This window comes from Perca flavescens, chromosome 12, assembly GCF_004354835.1.
Source record: "Perca flavescens isolate YP-PL-M2 chromosome 12, PFLA_1.0, whole genome shotgun sequence".
NCBI lineage: Eukaryota > Metazoa > Chordata > Actinopteri > Perciformes > Percidae > Perca > Perca flavescens.
The window spans coordinates 18,565,019-18,584,710 of record NC_041342.1 but is presented as its reverse complement, the minus strand read 5'-3'; the positions used below and the strand labels follow the sequence as shown (position 1 = coordinate 18,584,710).

Genomic DNA, 19,692 nt, shown 5'->3' with positions numbered 1-19,692 from the left:
ATGGTAGCATACTAGCTCCAGTAACAACATATTTACCTAGTGTTTATTTATTACTTGGATGGGGATGCTGTTCAACTTTTCACAAGTTTAGACAGCTAGCTAGCTAACACTACGCTGACGTTTCGCTAACGTTAGCGCAACAGCGTTAGCCTAGACGGCTAGGTAAATATTGCGACTGCCTTCGGAGTTTCCTATATCTGCGTCCACGTTGTCAACATAAGACCTGTGGCGTTAGTGCTCCTTTTGAACAAATCAACAGTGAAAACACCTTGAACTGTGAAATTTCCCTTAATACTTTTCACATTTTAAGTTGTTTTTTTTCTATTCAGAACACAAGACGAAATAGCTTACTTCCAAAACGTAGTGTGCATAATAATCATTTTGTTACCGCTCTGATGTGATTTTAGTGATCGTTAGAAGCCAAAATCAAAATCATGATCAAAATTGTATTAATTGCACAGCCTTAAGTATTAATTAGTGCAGCTTTAAATATGAACAAAATCTGGTGGATTTTTCTGTCTGGATTCAAGAGCAGAGCTTATTTTTAGAACTATGTGGCGTTGTATAACAATGTATTACTACTTATTATAAAAAAGAACAAGATGGAAATGAAAGTAAGAGCGTGCCATGATGTCTTTTAAATTTTCAATTGAATTTACTGTGTTCCAAAAGGTGGATGGATGGTTCCCCAGTGGTGTTTACACGGTGGGATGAAAATCAACCTGTTTTCCTACGCAATGATGAGAATTGTGCCGTCATGACTATATCCATGGGTCAGTAACTTAAATTTGATTAACCTGCACTGGCATACTTTCATATAATGAATTTAATAAAGAATTGATCTGAGATTATGTTTTAAATGTAATGCTCATTGTTTTTGCTGAACTATTTATTTAATATTTTTTGACTGACTTACAGGGTTCTGGCATGATTATAATTGTGGGTATGAGCATAAGTCAATTTGTAAACGCAGTGGCTCACCACCTGCCAATGCCACTGTAGCACCAACAGTTTTTCCAAAAGGTGGCTGTCCACAGAACTGGGAAAAACTTGCCTCAAAGGTCAGAGACCACTTTAGATTTTTATAGTTGTTTGGTAAGATGGGAATACAACTGATGTTGCATGAAATGGGCAAACAGTCTTAAAAGGCATTTATCTATTTTTGGATAAAAAAAAATAAGCTACTGCTCTTTTGAGATATCACACTAAGCGGTTGATTTTTTCACCTATAGTGTTACAGCATCATTAATAGCCAGAAGGACACGTGGGTTGGAGCAAGGACACAATGCAGAACAATGGGAGGAAATCTGGCCTCAATTCTCTCAAGACAAGTGCAAGGTGTGTTTATTCCACTATTACAGTATGTTTTTTCCAGTTTTTGAGGGTGTCTGCAGGTTTCTACAAGTAAAATGGAAGACTTTTAAGGCCATAATGAATGAAAAAAAAAGAATCGAGAAATGTACAGGCAGCCCACAAAACATAGGGAGAGGAAAATAATGGCACCTGTGTGGATAAAACTAAGCAGCACATAAACCTGACGACATAAATGCATATGCATATTTTATAAAAATGTAAAATGTCTGCTGGGTGTCCAAATAGAGTCAGGCAGAGACAATGGGCTTTGTTATTGAACAGTTATACACATTTGAAGTTGTTTGCATTGAAAAAGATTGTGGCTGGGTCAGTGTTTCCGCTATATACATTGATACGGTACGCACTGAATTTGATGAAGTTACTGTTTACCAGACTACAGGTGAGACAAAAAGCTAACATTGTATTCCTCTGACACGCTGTATTCACTTACTGTTTAAAATGTTTTCCAGGTTAGTGGGGATGCATACCGCTCAAAACCAGCATGAAAAAACATGTAGTAGTAATGTTCCCATAGCATTTTGTTTTGTTGCTAAACTGTATGTAAAATGAGCGGTGATATTAAATCACCTGTTTCACATATCCGAAGGCACCATCTATGTGCTGAATTTGCCCCTAGCGGTGGTTAGCTAGCAAATAAGCCTACTGACGGCAACGTTATATTCATATTTTGGCACGTTTAGTAATGACAGTAGTAGTGGTAATAAGTGAAAATGTGATCCGAGATGTTCATTAGCTAACATTATGTGTGATATCCGTAATGCTGAATGGACTTTATTTTGATCCAAAGACTCTTTCTGTGAGAGAAATAATACTATATCCTAGAATGTAATTGTAAGACATATGTGCAAATAAAGCAAACTGTTGCTAAAAAGGAACTACACGCTGTATTCACTTAGGTAACGTTACTGTTGACAACTTCAAATGAACAGTATGTGTTACATTTTCAGTGTTTCTGACTACTAAATTGGCTGAGGCACCAACCACAGACCTGTGGATTGGTTTGTCTAGTGCACGTGGCTATGGATTTCTCTGGACTGATGGGCGACCAGTGCAATACACCAACTGGGGGAATGAAGTAAGTGGACACTGTAATTTTGTTATTATAACTTGAAGTACAAGAAGTATGTGCTACACTAAATAACTAACTAATCCTTTACAGTTTTTAATGAAAATGTGACAGTTTCTCTTTTGTTGCAGCGCCAATATACTTCAATAAGAATGGAGGACCATTTTGGGGTAGTTAACATGTTTAAACTTTACTGTGCAAGAGGCATTGCACAACTGTGTCAACTTCTGTAATGTTTAGACTAAATTTTTTTGGTATAATAAATATTTCTGACATCCTTATTTTCCATTGCAGAGGCGACATTTTCACGACTATGGTCGATACGATTTTGAGGTAAAACCTTTTTGACAATTTGTAATGTGCAATACTAGGAATGGGCTGGTATGAGATTCTGACGGTATGATAACCTTCAGCAAAAATACCACGGTTTCACGGTATTGCAATTACAGTTCTAAAACGTATTATTTTGAAATGTGTGCAAGAGGCATTGCACAACTGTGTCAACTTCTGTCATGTTTATAACACATTTCTGACATCCTTATTTTCCATTGCAGATGCGACGTTTACATGACTTCAGGCGAGAAAATTTAGAGGTAAAACCTTTTTGACAATTTGTAATGTGCAATACTAGGCACGGGCTGGTATGAGATTCTGACAGTATGATAACCTTCAGCAAAAATACATCAGTTTCACGGTATTGCGGTATTGCAATTAGAGCTATAAAATGTATTATTTTGAAATAATAACAACAACTTATTTTCCATTATGTCAGCTGTGAAACGGAGGGGTTTGACCTCCCACAATTTAACTGGTTGAGGCGGCAGATATGGACTTGACTCCGGTCAAAGAATCAGGCTCCAATATATAGTACACAGTATATATAATATAGTTATGAAGTGAACTAAAAGCAGCAGCTATAAACTTACAGTGCACAATGATATTAGCTGTAGCTGTTACCAATGTTACAAGTAGGCTACAGACATGGAGTGTTGAATAAATCACGAGGTGGTTAAATGCACATAGCCTACAGAGCACAGAAACTGAGAATCACTTCACAATAACCTCCTACACTATATTATAAAAGTTAACTTTAAAGCCCCAGTGTGTAACGTTTGTAGTTGTTCATTATCAAAATCTGTATTGCCCTTCACAAACTTGTCTTTTTTCATGAATATTGACCACCACCATCAATTTCAAGTATTCCTATTAGCTTGGAATTTTACATGTGCGCTTGCATGAACTGGGGTAGATGCTCCAGAATGATGCGCCGTCCCGGTAAGGGACATAGCCTACAGGACATACTGCTCCGCCTTTTGCGTTTTCGATTCACAGCTGCTGCTAATGGGTATCGTCGCTTCCCGGCCCCGGCAAGTTTGGAAGGAAGACATGGAGGACCACACTAGGGATGGGCATTCGATTACATTTTCTTCGTCAATCGTCGGGAGAATTAATGACTATTGATTAATTATTAATATTTTTATATTAAAATTCATTATTTATTAAACTTTTTATAAATTAAAAATGCAATGAAAATACAAAAATACAGCGTTTTTCTTCGGTGAGATCTTTATTACAAGAAGAGCAACTTGTGGCAGTTAAATTGGACGTTAAACTAAACTTGATATATGCGCTTCAGTGCTCTAAAGCAGCGGAATCTGCAGCTGCGAGCCGGTGTTCTTAAACAGAGACCCTCGTTTGTTCCCAAATAACAAATACATTAAAAAAAGAATCACGTTAAACAATAACTTAACCAAAAACATAATACTTTGATCTGACAGGTTTCGTCAAAATGTAACTCAAAACTATTCAAGGCACAGAGTCAAGAAAGAGGGTGAGAGAGATTGACCTAAACAATGAATTAGGCTACTTAACAAAGCCTCATAAAACATAACTAGTAACTCAGATACAACTTCTGCACCAGTCTACTGATTTTTGTTGAGAAAGATAAGTATGTTGACATGATCTGGGGTCAGACGCAACCGCGACCTGGTGACCGCCAGTCCAGCCGCCGAAAACACCCGCTCTGAGGGGACGTTGCCAGGATGCACAGGTACAGTGCTCCCAAAGGAGTTGAGCCATAGCAGAGGACTGGGAGGCCGCCACTCCAGTGTTTGCGCTCCCCTCGTCCGTGTCACAGCCTTGTCTCCATGAACCTGTGGGATAGCCGCCCTACCGGTCTCCACTGCCTCTCCCAGTTCAACCAGTTTCGCAGCACAGCAACAATTTTCTCTGCTCGTGCATCGCAGCTCCTCCGTGCTAAGGCCGATACAATGCTAGGTTGAGACTGAGAGCAGGATGCACCATTGCAGGGTACATCATTTGAGTCGTGGCCGTGCTGTTCTTATACACGGCATCGCAGTGTTTGCAGTGAACTAAGTCATTTTTTAAATCAAAATGGTCCCACGCCACACTTCGCCATGACCTCTTCATGATTACTTTTGAAATCAATTGTTTAAAAAATGTTTAATTGCTGCCACATAGTGAAATTCATTTCATTGCTTCAAGACTCACACTACGTTACGTAACCTGCATTAGTTATCGATAACAAATTGTGATCGACGAAATTCTTAATGATCAATTATCGATCGTCGATTAATCATGCCCATCCCTAGACCACACGTATTCGAAATCTAAATTTGTCCTGCCCGTCTATCTGTGGTCCGTCCTGCACTCCTGTAGCGTCCCCAACGTTTCTTTTTCGCTCTCTATCCGCTCCTCTTTCCTCCTTGAGTCTCAGCCATTCATTATCAAAATGCGCTCCCGGTGTGTTGGAGCGCGTTCCGTGTTCCTCAGCATCTCTCCTGATGAGATCTGCCTAAGGTGCGCTGGGAGGAGTCTTCAGTTCTGTGCCAGGCAAACCAAAACACTACACTGTATACAAAATAAAACACCCAAAACACCACACTATATACAACATAAGAAAACTCTGGCTGCCTGGCTCCACTTTGTGACATATATACATGTAAAAAGTATAAATATAGGCTATAAAATATGAAGAAGAATTATCTTGTGGCCACGAGATAGTTATTATTAATTTTTTTTGACAAAGTGGGACCAGGGGGGCTCCGTAGGATCTAATTGTTTATATGTAAAAAGATATATCACTACAATTACCCCTACTATGAATAATATAAATAATGCTACAATTCTATTTTTATCAATGTAAATACACACATACACATGTGGAGAAAGAGAGAGAGAGAGAGAGAGAGAGAGAGAGAGAGAGAGAGAGAGAGAGTGTGTGTGTGTGTGTTTACTTTGTGCACACACATATATGTGCTCTCTCTGTACAACACAGATAGTCGCAAAACCAGATGTACACAACGGTGAAACACTTAAACAACAGATGTGCTACCAGATCAATTTATTTTAACACCACAATAAAAGTACTAACTTTGCAGAAAATGTGTACTTTTCTGCTTAGTAAAGTTAAGTTAGGCAGGAAAATAGCTGACATTAGCCATGTTATCCGCATCGGTAGCAGCATGAAGTAATTGTTTCACTATCAGACATGCTACGTTAACTCTCAAAGCTGATTGCAAACGTTCACTCAAAGACAGCGTTACATTACCTTGAATTAGTCTGATACCGTTTCATACCGTGGTATACCTTAAAACTGGTAACTTGCCCATGCCTATGCAATACCACTTAATTTGTTTAGACTTGGAGCCAACATACACTTTATGACAAGTTGGGGTTATTTTTGATTAATAATATGCATCTGTATTGTTTGTAATATATTTTCCGTTTATATACATACAAATTTCTGAGATCCTGATTTTTCATTTAAGATAATGGGTATTGAACTATATAACTGGCCAACGATTTGAGTAAATACTTTGACACACTGTAATGTGCAATACAACTTAATTTGTCTTGACTTGGATTATTTGCTAAAGATAATTATAATAATATGTCTAAATAAATAAAATAATTAATAAATCAAGAATTTACAATTAACCCTTTTAAAAATACAGTATACTGTATATAAATGATTGGGTCCCCTGCTATTTTAATTGGTTTGTTCATGTTGGTGATTTAAATGTGTATGCAGTGACATTAGGGCTGCCTCCTCTTAGTCAGTAGAGATAGTTGATGTCTTGGTCAACTAATGATAATATTTTGCCAATTAGTAATTTTTTTTTTATGGGAAAGATGCTGTCAGTCACCTGGATGTTACTGTAGTTTTCTATTTAACTCACCATTGCTGTGTTTCAACAGAAAAGATGTGTTGTGATGACTACCAATCCCAAAACTGGTGTAGGGAAATGGCAAAAAAGCTCCTGCAATGACACTAATGGATATGTCTGTCTTAAAAATGTTGGTAAGCCTATTCTCTGCCCTTTCTCTTGAATGCATTTAATATGGACTAGAAGGTTTTAAATCCACAATGGCTGGCACAATATTGTCCATTTGTATTTGTTACATACAGAGATTGCCATGGTACTTTGATTACCCTGATCCCTGTCTATATTCCAATTTTTTGATATTATTATTATTATTATTATTATTAATTATTATATTTAAACTTTTACATTCACCAGATATTCTGTATTTCCCTAACAGACAAAACATAATACCATCAGCTACGCCTCACCTATCACATGCTTAAACAGTGTGCACCATAGTTGTGGGCACACGCACTATAACAACAGGCACATGGTATATGGCGTGTTCATGACTAATACCTCTTTCACACAAATGACCTGGGTTGGGCCCTGATTATCTGACCTGTGTTCAATTCTTCGTTTGGAAATTCCAACCAAGTCAGTCAACATGGGTATAGTCCTGGTCATGACAATTTAGGTACGACCTGGGTCACTACCAGGGAGCTATGCATAACAATTACCTTAAGTGAAACCGGCAGGGCTTTACATGTCATATTCAGTGAACAGTTAACTTGTCAAATACTCCAGTCCAGCTGTATACCACATTTACTAATGTTTTGTAGGTATTTGAATTTGTCATTATACAGTAGAGAGAGAAAGAAATAGCAGGGTGGAGACGTCTCGTGCGAAAGAGGGGAGTGAGAGCAGCTGTGCTGAGAAACGTAAACCAAGCTTATTTTCACTAAGTTTTTACAAGCTATCGCTCTGCAAAAGTTCAACTCATGGAGTCAACATTGGAGATGGGCAGAAATGAACTGAACCGCTTTGCTCTGCTGTTGTTAAATCTGCCTGTGAAAATCCAGCGTAAAGCAGACAAAATCTATGTTGTTGTTGTTTTTTTAAAGTGTGCGATGACCTGTGACGACTCTCATTTCCAACCAATCACATCATTTGTCCCACCCCGGCTGTTAGCGACCCAGGCCGTGTGCAATTCATATTGAAATCGTCCCTTGCCTGACCTTGATCCAACCCACCTCGCTACGTGGGTCATGAAGCAAAGTCAATTGATAATATATAATATTTTAGAACAAATAACTGAAAAACTCCACAGCAGTGTCTCTTTCCGAAAATCATGATCCGGTTACTCAGGCTAATCCACAAACATTTTTGTGAGCAGTTTCATGTAGGGACTATGTTCTTATTAACTCTTATTGTCACCGCCCCTAAATTGACAAAAACATGTAAAATAATGTAGTTATTGCAGGTTTAAGGAAGTGAGTCTTAACCATAGGAATATAATAAACACCTTAAATCAGTGTCTCTTCTACTTTTTCTCCTCTCCTTTGATGGATTTCACAGACAGTTTAGAAAGCTCTATTGTCAAAGATTTTTAGGGCAGGGCTTACACACTGCAGGAGCAGAGGCTCTCTGCAGCACAGCAGACTAGCAGCTGAGCAGAGAGAGGGTGACTTGTCATTCAGCAAACTTGTTGCTCTCTCTACCAAAATAATCTGCTCTGTTTTAACAATGTTAGGCTAAAAAAAAAAAAAAAAAAGAAGGCAGGCTATAAACAGAGGAAAACTCAGCTAGCCGATTTAATCTAATTTATGCAGTGTGAAGTACAATGGTAAAACACTGAAGCGCTATGCCGTAAATCTCAGCTAGGAACGGGAAGTTCTAAAAGTAGGAAGTACTAAAAGCTAGAAATCATTCATAATAATTGGACACACAAAAGAAATCCCCCGATATGTTTAATGGATGGTCCATCCTCTTTGTGCAAAGCCAAAGTGACAAACACTTTTTTAAAATCCAGAATCCCTTATACATATGATAGAAGACAGTCAATGATGATAACTAAACAATTATTATCGTGTTCTTACATATGCACTCCTGTAACTTTGACCAGCGAAAAGAATTTAATAAAAAAATAAATAAATGCTCCGCGGGAGCTTTACGTCACCGCAGTATTGTGGTTGTCACAGCCCTACTTAAGAATCTATACAACAATGCTCTTGAACTTAAAGGTCCCATGACATGGTGCTCTTTGGATGCTTTTATATAGACCTTAGTGGTCCCCTAATACTGGATCTGAAATCTCTTTACCGAAATTCAGCCTTGGTGCAGAATTACAGCCACTAGAACCAGTTCCACAATGAGCTTTCCTTAGTATGTGCCATTTCTGTGTCTGTAGCTATTGAGGAGGAAGGTGGAAAGTGGGGGTGTGGCCTTGACAACTGCCATTTTGCTCGTTTGAAAGCCTCTCTCTCTCTCTCTCTCTCTCTCTCTCTCTCTCTCTCTCTCTCTCTCTCTCTCTCTCTCTCTCTCTCTCTCTCTCTCATGGGTGGGCCAAATTCTCTGGGCGGGCAAAGCAGAGAAAGGGAAGGTAACCTTGCTCCTTATGACCTCATAAGGAGCAAGATTCCAGATCGGATCATCTGAGCTTTCATTTTCTCAAAGGCAGTGCAGGATACCCAGGGCTCGGTTTACATCTATCGCCATTTCTAGCAACTGGGGGACCATAGGCAGGCTGGGGGAACATATTAATGTTTAAAAACCTCATAATTGAAATTTCCATGCCATGGGACCTTTAACAAGGATAGAAAAACTAAATGTATCTAATTTCTCACCCTAAACAGACCCATCCCTCCCAGACTCACCTGAACCAACAACTTCTACCGACTATGTCAAAATACTTAATGAGTCTATCAAGGTTGTTACTCAACAAATGAACTGGGATGAAGCCAAAAAGCACTGCGAAGGTGATGGTGCCAAACTGGCTAGCCTGCGAAACGAGTGGTCACAGGCCTATGTTGAGCTGCTGGCTTTGAATCTCAACGCTCCTCTGTGGATTGGACTGAACAAAATGGAGGTACAGAGCAGAAAGCCTCTTAAACTGAAGATGCTTACCTTAGAAATTGTAATGTAATTTTATTTAAACAGGGACAGTGCATAATTAAAAATTAACATTGTTTAAAACAAGGAGAAATGCATCCAACAGGATGTAGCCCAATTGCTATTTTCCACCTGTAGTCCCTGGGCAGTTGGGTAGAGCAATAAATATTCAATGCAAGTGGAATACAAAACATACAATTTTACAAACACATTCACACCAAATATGTGCAAAGTTGCAGCAATAACATTATCAGGGGCTCAGTCATCCTAAAACCAGTCCCACTCCTTCACAAGTATGTAAAATGAATTTAATGTAATAAAATTTGATAGGAACAAAGCTGTGCAATCAAGTCCTAACCCCCTAACCCCTCTCATTACACACATGCACGCACAAAACAAAAGATCATTCCATTTGGGCTATATGATGGGTGCTGAATGTCTAAATTTAAATAGAATGGCTTGGGTTTCTCACAATAAATCATGATATATAGCCTATAAGGGTATACCAATACAGCCTATACTGTTAATAAAAATTTGGAATAAGTCATGTGGTTTCAATCTCCTTAACACTAGAACAGCCAGAGCAGACACCATTGGGCGCTGTGATTTAAAAATGTAAATTACTTATCATTGTTATTGCGGTTTCCCTCAACAAATGTCTTGTTTATTAGTGTGCCATGTTAACATAATTTCTTTTATGAAATCACATCAAAATGTAATATCCAGGGAATCTGTAATAATCAGGACCTTGTAATTATTATTATTGTATATTATTATTATTATTATCATTATGGAAACATGGTTTTAGTATGCAGTCCTGATTGGTGGAAAATGGGCTGACAAAAATATCACTGTCAAAGAGCCTGAAGCGAAAAGTTGTGGAAAAGCCCAGCTTTAATGATGAATGGACTGATAAGCAGGTCCTGTATGTCTCATTTTCAATGAAATGATGCTGTGGCAAAATAATAACACAACCAGCATCATTATCAAGAATGAAGTACACAAACATAACGATTGCGTCATTCACGTGCATATTAAGTAGCCACATGTATTTGTTTTGGTCTTATAATGCATCCATATTTTCCGCTCCAGCGGAGAGGATGGTTTCTTCAGACAGCTTAAGTTTATAAGAATTTGTCCAAATTTCAAGATCCCTGCAAACTAAGATACAAAAACTACAAACCAACAGCTCTTGCTTTAGCTTGTTTTGTAAAAATTTGCTATTTGCAGAGTAGAGCTGTGTTTGCGTAAAACAGCGCAATGGACAAGAGTGTACCGAGCAGACAGAGCAGATTGAATTATCGCTATCTACATGTTTATGCCGGTCTACACAGGGGAGTGCACTGATAAGTATTGGCTTTTAACTCACGAAGGTTTAATTGTAGCCACCTTACATTAACAAGACGTTAGTTCATCTGCCCCAGCGGCCGTTGGTAATCCTCTTTGTATTGTTCCCAGTCAGAGATATGAGTCAATCAAACTACCGTAAATAACAGGTTGCGCACAGGCGCCGATTTGTTTTCCTCCGTGGGTGCTCACACACGCACACCCTTTAAAAAAAAAAAAAAAAAGTAGTCAAAAATGTTTGCATTTCAGAACCTTAGGAAATGGACAGCGGCCGACACGAACACACACGCCGTAGAAGCTATCTTTCAACTCAGGACAGCGCCCCTTCTCACAGATAGGATTGGAGATGAGAAGTTTAATCAGCTTCGTGGGAAATTATAAATCAATGCCACCGACATGACCAATCACACTATGACAGACGCTCCACTTAGCACCACCTGCAATGTTTAATATTAAAATAATGTAAAAATTAACTGGCAGTATGGCACACGTGGGTGCTCATTATTTTTCGTGGGTGCTCAAGCTCCGGAGCACCCATGGTATCGGCACCTATGAGGTCGGCAACTGTGAACATTGTAATTTGGCATGCGGATGAGAGAGTGCTTCAGCATTTCAACCATGATTTCAACACATCAATAACTCTCTTGCACACATATTGCCAGCGTGCCATTGGTTAAGGTGCCACGTGCCCATGGTGGCACGCGTGCCTAAGGTTGCCGACCCCTGGGCTAGACTATATGGCTAACGTTAACGTTAACCTGGGCTTGTTAAACAACAAAACACAGCTGCTTAAGGTTAAACTAGCCGGTGACATTAATGGTACCGTCTCCTCTCCCTGCGTGTTGCGTTTAACGTGAGAACGAGACTTAACTCAAGACTTTAAAACAACCAATGTTGACCAAAGTGCTGTACAGAGGAATCAATCAAATACATACAATACATAACTCACACAATCCTAAAATACAAATAAAACAGACTGTAAAGATGCCTGTCTAATGGGAAGAGGCAGATCATTCCAGTTTAGGAGCTGCAACAGCAAAAGCACTGTCCCCTTTTCTTAACTGACTTTTCAGCAATGTTGGAGACTTGCTAATTGTAAGAAGAATAAAAGGGGAGGGAGAGGGCTGTGAGAGTTCATACTTAATTATATAAATATTTCCAAAAAAAAAAAAATAACGACTATATTTTGAATTACTGATGCTGAATGCAGTTTGATCAATCTTTGCTTTCAGACTGGTGGATATTTCCGATATATTGACGGCTGGCGTCTCACCTTAACCAATTGGGATAGACGGGAACCAATGTACCAACCTTGTGTGTTCGTAAATGTGAATGGAAAATGGAAGACTTCTGACTGCGGACAGAAAATGGCCAGCATTTGCATGAAGTCTACAGGTAAGGCTCATGTAAATGTTAATAAATTCATGTGTGACTCATTCCTAAAGGTTACTGTTCATTTCCACATACCGTATTTTTCGGACTATAAGTCGCTCCGGAGTATAAGTCGCATCAGTCAAAAAATGCGTCATGAAGAGGAAAAAAACATATAAGTCGCACCGGACTATAAGTCGCATTTATTTAGAATATAAATACAAGAGTTATTCAACTACACAATAGCACACAGAACAATACGCTGAATACGGTAGGTGTCCGGTATGTTAACGTAACACATTAACAGTTATTGAACTATACAATAGCACACAGAACAACTAGCTACCAGGGCGTGGAGCATGGATGTATTAAAAGGCGTGGAGACGTAACTGCACCATGAACGAGCCCCTCCCGACTCGTTCCTCCACCTCTGGCCGTGTTGCTTTCAGCCCACGATTAGCCGATTAGCTTTCTTTGTTTTCTTCATTGCAGTAAGAGTCACCTTTTCGCCAGTCTCCCTCATAAGTTTCTCCCTCATTTCAAACTCTCTTTCTGCTGCTCGATTACCGTTTTCGGCTGCATATTTTACTACCTGCAGTTTGTTATCTCTTTTCTTTCTCAGTTGTCTTTAGGAGGAGCGTTCTAGTTGTCACAAGCCTAGAGCGCCCTCTCGCGGCTGTAGACGGTAATGTTTTCAGTATGAATTAACATTTAAAAACATGTTAAATTATATATATTTTGATATATAAGTCGCACCTGACTATAAGTCGCAGGACCAGCCAAAGTAGGAAAAAAAGTGTGACTTATAGTCCGGAAAATACGGTACATCCTGTGTTTACTTGTTTGGAACATTATTACAACTCTGACGTAGATGGGACGTACTTCTTTCACTCTATAATATTGACACATACAGTAGGTGCTTTTTTCAGTGCACTGGATTTGAAGTCATGTACTATACAGTAAATAGGTAATCCCAGTGTCATCAATGTCTCTCTCATTCAAAGATGTGGCACCAACAGAGTCAAGCGATTTCCCAGGATATTGCCCTGAAGATCCAGAACCACCTAGACACTTTAGCCAGACGAACACCTGGCTACCATTTAGGCAATATTGTTACCTTATTATCCAAGATAGGACTAAGTGGCCAGATGCATCTGCTAACTGTGTAAGACATGGTAAGGATTTCCTTTGGATGGTCTAATACATATTCTTAATCAGTGAGTAGGGCTGGGCGATATGGACCAAAAGTCATATCCCGATATATTTTGGCTGAATATCGATATACGATATATATCCCGATATTTCTTTTCCACAAAGTGAGAGCAGTTCAGTCAAAGTCAAAGCCAAATATAACATGTCACAAGAAGTTTCATAGAAACCGACTATTTCAGTGAACAGTTGCAAAATCAAATGAATAAATAATAAACAGGTTATATATATATCTATACAAAATATCTTCACACTTAGATTTTTGATAAATAATCATCAGTAATTTGGATATAATGACTAAGTGGGTAAAGGCAAATAATAGAACAGTTACAACAGTCTGATAAGTTCAGAAAATGACATCACTTTACTGTAATGCAGCCTTTAAAACCAGGAAAAGACAATTATGGTCATATCACGATATTACGATATCCAAAATCTAAGACGATATCTAGTCTCATATCACGATATCGATATAATATCGATATATCGCCCAGCCCTATCAGTGAGCTGTGTTTAGCTTCAACTAAATACCTACTGTTTTTTGTTTGCTCATTTGTTTGTTTGTTTGTTTGAAAAGGTGGAAATCTCGCCAGCATTGAAAATCCATCTGAGCAAGAATTCATTGAGAGCAATATTAAAATATTTCAAGACAGCCAATCCTCGTTCTGGATCGGCTTGTATAAGACTCACACAGGTACAGTCACATTGTCTGCTCTTTCATGAAAAGAAACATTAAGCTACACACAAAGGAAATGATCCTTGTACAACAGAAGCTCTGAAACAAAGCGGTTACAAAATTACTGTATCTTTATTATTTATTCCTGCAATAATAAAAGGCATACAGACTATGTTTGGTCAACAACAAATGAGGAATATATATATATATATATATATATATATATATATATATATATATATATATATATATATATATATATATATATTAGGGTTGTGCCGATGGACACCCTGTCAAACGCACTAATCCTAGTCGCAGGCGCTGGACGGGAAATTGACCAGTGCGTCGGTCTTAAACTAGCAAAGACACAAAGTCAAGACATAGGGCTCCTTAAGTGGAAGCTACTTTTTCCCCCTTTACGTGCAACCTATTTGTGAAAAAGACCATCGCTCTACCTGCTAGTAACGTTGGACACAGCGGTCTCGAGTGAGAGAGAAAAAAGCGTTTAGTGGAACGCTATCACACTTTCTTTTCTCCCCTCATTGGACTAAGTTTGTCGACACTACTCTGTGCGTGCATCAATAAGTAAGTCTGAGGTCCTGTAGGTACGGGACGATGTTATGCAGGATTTATGAATGTACGTTAGCAACAGTAGGCTAATTCACGAGGGTGCTATTTAATATGTGAGCTAATATTGCACATCTGTACATGTGCGCTGCAAGAGTTATGTTTCTGTTTATTGAATGCGTTATTCAGTGCAAACATAACCGAGAATGTAGTTTAAACTCAGTAATGACAGTATGTTATTACAGTCGCTCTGTTGAAGGCAAACGTCCCACTGTACTGTCGTTACGCAGATCACGGACATCTGATTGATTTTACAACTGTTTTCTGTACAGTTCGTTGTATTTTTGGTAAAAAAAAAAAAAAAAATGTATGAATGTAATTTGTTTATTGAAAAACATCAGCAGTGGCTGACACAGTGGAATGAGCTGTCATAAGGACACAAATAATGAATTTCTCAGATGGCATGTGTAAACCAAAAATAGGCTATAAACAGTGCAAACTGAAATTCAAAAACAGCCTACTCATTAGGGATGTACCGAAATGAAAATTCTTGGCCGAAACCGAAAAAGAGGAAACCAAGACCGAAAACCGAAACACCAAAAGAAATTATGCCAATTATTAGTACCATTGCATTTATGGCTATGACTGTGTACTAACTTTACTAAAATCAAGGCAGTCAGATTCAGTCTAAAATAACGAATGCGCAGAACGGATCGTGCAGGCAGAATGGACAGCTAGATTCGGTCTAAAATAACGTTATGTCAAACAATGGGAAAAGCAGGCTACAGCTAAATTAAGACTTTACAGTAATAACAATAAAGACAAGTATTGAGTGATTGTATTTTAAATGAGCACAAGTAAAGTAGAACTGACGTAACAACTGTTATATATTAACGTTTTAACGTTAACGTTTATTTTCAAGTTTTATTTTGAGGGTCTTTTAAAGTTTACATGCTGTCTCAGCTAGCGGTTAGCCGAATTAGCCGTTAGCTAAACTAACGTTAGCTTAACTGTGGAGGCTGACGGCAGACCGCTACAATCAGCTAGCGGTTAGTCAAATTAACCGTTAGCTAAACTAACGTTAGCTTCCCGGTGGAGGCTAACAGCAGCCCGCTATAATCACCTATCGGTCCACCGAATTAGCTATTAGCTAAACTAACGTTAGCTGGAGGCTAGCGTGGGAACAGATCGGGTAGTGTCGTAAATCCTCGTACCACAGCGCATGCACGAACATCTTGCGTGGTTTCTGTTTGCGTCATCACAACATTTTGGCCGTATTGTTTCGGTGATAAAAAGATTTCGGCCAAAAACCGAAAATGGCCAAATATTCGGGACATCCCTACTACTCACCACAATGAAACGCCATAATGAAAGTGCAAAAATAGAAAATATCCAACATCTGTGTGTCCCTGATACACTTGCTTGCTGTCCTCATTTGTTATCTTTAGTTTTCCCTCCTGGTTAGCGTTCAAGAAAATATCCGCTCCATGTCTGCTGCTTTACCGCCTTGCACTGCAGAGAACAATCTACACCGCCCCCTGATATTAAAAAAATGCTTAATCTAGTACACAAAAAGAAACTGTAGAGAGGAAAATACTGAATTTCAAATTTGTCCCCAGGAATTTGGAAGTGGTTGGATAAAACCACCATGGACTACACTAACTGGCGTGAAGGTCAACCTGATGACAACAGTTATGGTTTGATTGCAAATACAAATGGGCAATGGTTGACAGGCAACCATTGGTATGACAGAGGATATGTTTGCAAAACACCAAAAGGTGAGATCATCATACTAACTTTATGCCTTTACAATAACAGGGAATAGTTAACACATATAGTGTTGAAACTAGAGCTGGGCGATATGGAGAAAATCAAATATCACGATATTTTTGACCAAATATATCAATATTGCTATTGCGGCGATATTGTAGGGTTGACTATTGTTGCTTTTGCAAAATAATTACACAATGAAACTGTTGATAAATAATCATCAATAACATGGATATTATGATGACGGGGGTTAAGCTAGAGAACGGTTAATCAGTAACATCGCTACCAGCAGTTTTGTGATGTATATTATAAAAAACACGCTTTAATATTTTGTCCAGTAAAAAATATGCTTGAATAGTAGATTTTTTCATCTACCCACCAACTTGGCCGGTGAGTCAAAATGTTAATTTCCAACACTGCACACAGACATCACTCACTCAACGCACCTTGCCAGTCTCGCTCTAACTTACGCTACTCTTGTAACAGGGGGGTTGCGGTTGACCGCCATATTGCGGTGAAAAAATCCATACCATCACAGCCCTAGAAAAGGCAAATAATATAACAGCTAGAACAGTCTGGTAAGTTCAGAAAATTACATCACTTTACTGTAATGCAGCCTTTAAAATCAGGAAAAGACAACATTTGTGTCATTGCAAGATAGATAGATAGATAGATAGATAGATAGATAGATAGATAGTCTTTATTGTCCCATAGGGATAATCATTTCCACACATCTTCCTCTTCTTTCCATAGCACAGCACCACATATAGAACACATAAAACGTATAACACATATACAAAAACATCACATTGAGACACACATAGACATATCAGATGTGCGAACTTTGCAAGCCAACTGAGATGGTGGTTGTAGTATTATAGTTTGTTCAGCATTGTGATAGCGGTGGGGACAAAACCTTTTTTTAAATAGGCTTTAGTCCAGTTCAGTGCTCTGTATCTGCAGCCGGATGGAAGTAGTATAAAGAATGGATTCAGGGGATGGTCTGTGTCAGCTGCTATGGTACGTGCGAGGCGTGTGATGGCTGTGTCATTCATGTGTGATAGGCTTGGTGTGGGGAGACTGATTATTTTAGAGGCTATGTGTGTGATTTTAGGGAGTTTGTTTTTGCAGGTGGCAGTTAGCATTGTGTAAAAACAAGGTGAGCAGTATAGCAGGGTGGGTTGGATAATGCTTTTGTAGAGTAGGAGCAGGAGGTGTGGAGCAACAGAAAGGGCTTTCAGTTTGCGGAGGACATGTAGTCTTTGTTGTGCGCGTTTCTAAATGTTAGTGACATGTTCCTTAAAGTTGAGTTTATTGTCCATAATGAGTCCCAGATATGTAAAACTACTGACCTGTTCAACTGGCCATAGATGTTGGTATGGTTCAGTCCAAGTGGTGATTTAGATGTGTAGATGACCAGTTATTTTGTTTTATCTACTGTATGTTTAATTGAAGGTAATTGTCCTGACACCACTGGGAAAACTGTGAAATTGAGTCCTGGTACGCTGTGACGCTGTGAGTTGTTATTGTTGAGTAATCCAACAACAATATCCAAAATTTAAGACGATATTGAGCCTCATATATCAAATTAATATTGATATATTGCCCAGCCCTAGTTAAATCAACAAATTAAATAAAAAATATATTCATAAATTGATTGTAAAATATAATATTAATCAAATTATACTGAAATGATACGCCTTTTGTTGTTATCTTTCTAGTGTTACGACAAGTGCCAGAGATAACTGTTGGTAAGTTACATCTCCTTATCCTTTTTAATTTACTCATAATTATACATTTGTTCTTCTGGCTCATCATCTACGTGTTGAATCTGTGCAGTAAATCCTCCGGTGGATCCTCAAACCCGTGACCACATCACTGTGGCAGTTGTGCTGGCCATTACTGTGATTGCCATAGGGGCAGTCATCGCCTTGTTTCTCTTCAAGAAGTCTGGCCTCCGCTTACCTATTCCTGAAAGGTTATCTACCTTTGACAACCCACTTTTCTTCAACAATGAGCGGTCCCAGTCTGATCTAGTCGACACTAATAAACTGGTAGCGAATGCAGAGGAAGAGAACTCTGGGTCTGTTATAACTGTGTGATGTAAATACCAGCAGAATCTACTAGGGCATTCAATGTATCCTGGGCAGAGGGTTGATGACATTTTCATTTGCACGACCAAGTGAAATGAGAGTATCAATGTAGATGGCAATAACTGGCTTTAATGAACAAAACAATTTAGACTGTAGGTCTTATTTTAAAAAATTTGAAATTATGTTTGTTGTATATTGTATGGCAACTAAGAACTGTACTGATTGATTGAACAGGGGGAATCTTAATGGATGGATGGAGAATTTATTGATTGATTTAATTAACTGAATCATACCATATTTTACTTTAAACAACTATGCTTGCTAGGATTGTGAAATGTCTACCAGACATTTAACAAGGCGGAAATATTAATGTCCCTACAGGACCATAGTAGGAGTTAACTGCATTAAATCGTTCTTGAAGCTACTGTAGATAACATTTCATCGGTCTAAAAATGTAGGTGACTCCAAAGATATGTCTTGCACATTAGAATTAAACAATTGTATTAAAAAGCATTGTGAATAAATACCTATGGGCATTAAGATTGAATTTTGTTTGACTTTTTCTTAAACTTTAAAGTTAAAGGTCACAGGGTGTATTTTATTTTTATGCTTAGCTTTACTTATCAGCATTTTTTTTTTTGGCATTATAGGCCTTTATTTGATAGGACAGCTTAGGTATGAAAAGAGAGAGAGGGGGAATGACATGCAGCAAAGGGTTGCAGGTTGGAACCGAACCCACAGCTGCTCCTGCAAGGACTGAGCCTCTGCATATGGGTGTGCGTTCTACCTGGTGAGCTACCCAGGCGCCCTACTTACCAGCACTTTGAAGTGGTTACACTTTTAGTCCACCACTTCTTAGACTAGAATATAGTACTTTTTTTTTCTTTACATATATCTGCTGGTTGTGGTTACTGATTATTTAAAAGCTATGTTTACTGAGAAGAACCAATAAAATAACCTGGACAAACTATACGGACAACAGTATTATCTACCTAGAAA

At 38.5% G+C, this 19,692-nt stretch overlaps 1 protein-coding gene across 1 annotated transcript in view; it reads left to right on the top strand.

Moving 5' to 3' along the window:
* Positions 1–19,240, top strand: part of LOC114564965 (macrophage mannose receptor 1-like) — a 43,015-nt gene extending 23,775 nt beyond the window's left edge. Inside the window, exons 19-33 of the mRNA XM_028592695.1 lie at positions 673–773; positions 919–1,061; positions 1,233–1,338; positions 2,322–2,449; positions 2,572–2,610; positions 2,735–2,773; positions 2,995–3,033; positions 6,662–6,764; positions 9,405–9,637; positions 12,240–12,402; positions 13,383–13,553; positions 14,165–14,281; positions 16,450–16,608; positions 18,322–18,351; positions 18,440–19,240. Of these exons, the coding sequence (XP_028448496.1) occupies positions 673–773; positions 919–1,061; positions 1,233–1,338; positions 2,322–2,449; positions 2,572–2,610; positions 2,735–2,773; positions 2,995–3,033; positions 6,662–6,764; positions 9,405–9,637; positions 12,240–12,402; positions 13,383–13,553; positions 14,165–14,281; positions 16,450–16,608; positions 18,322–18,351; positions 18,440–18,702 (1,834 nt within the window). The 3' untranslated portion in view covers positions 18,703–19,240. The remainder of the gene's footprint in view (positions 1–672; positions 774–918; positions 1,062–1,232; positions 1,339–2,321; positions 2,450–2,571; positions 2,611–2,734; positions 2,774–2,994; positions 3,034–6,661; positions 6,765–9,404; positions 9,638–12,239; positions 12,403–13,382; positions 13,554–14,164; positions 14,282–16,449; positions 16,609–18,321; positions 18,352–18,439) is intronic.
* The last annotated feature ends 452 nt before the right edge of the window (positions 19,241–19,692 follow it).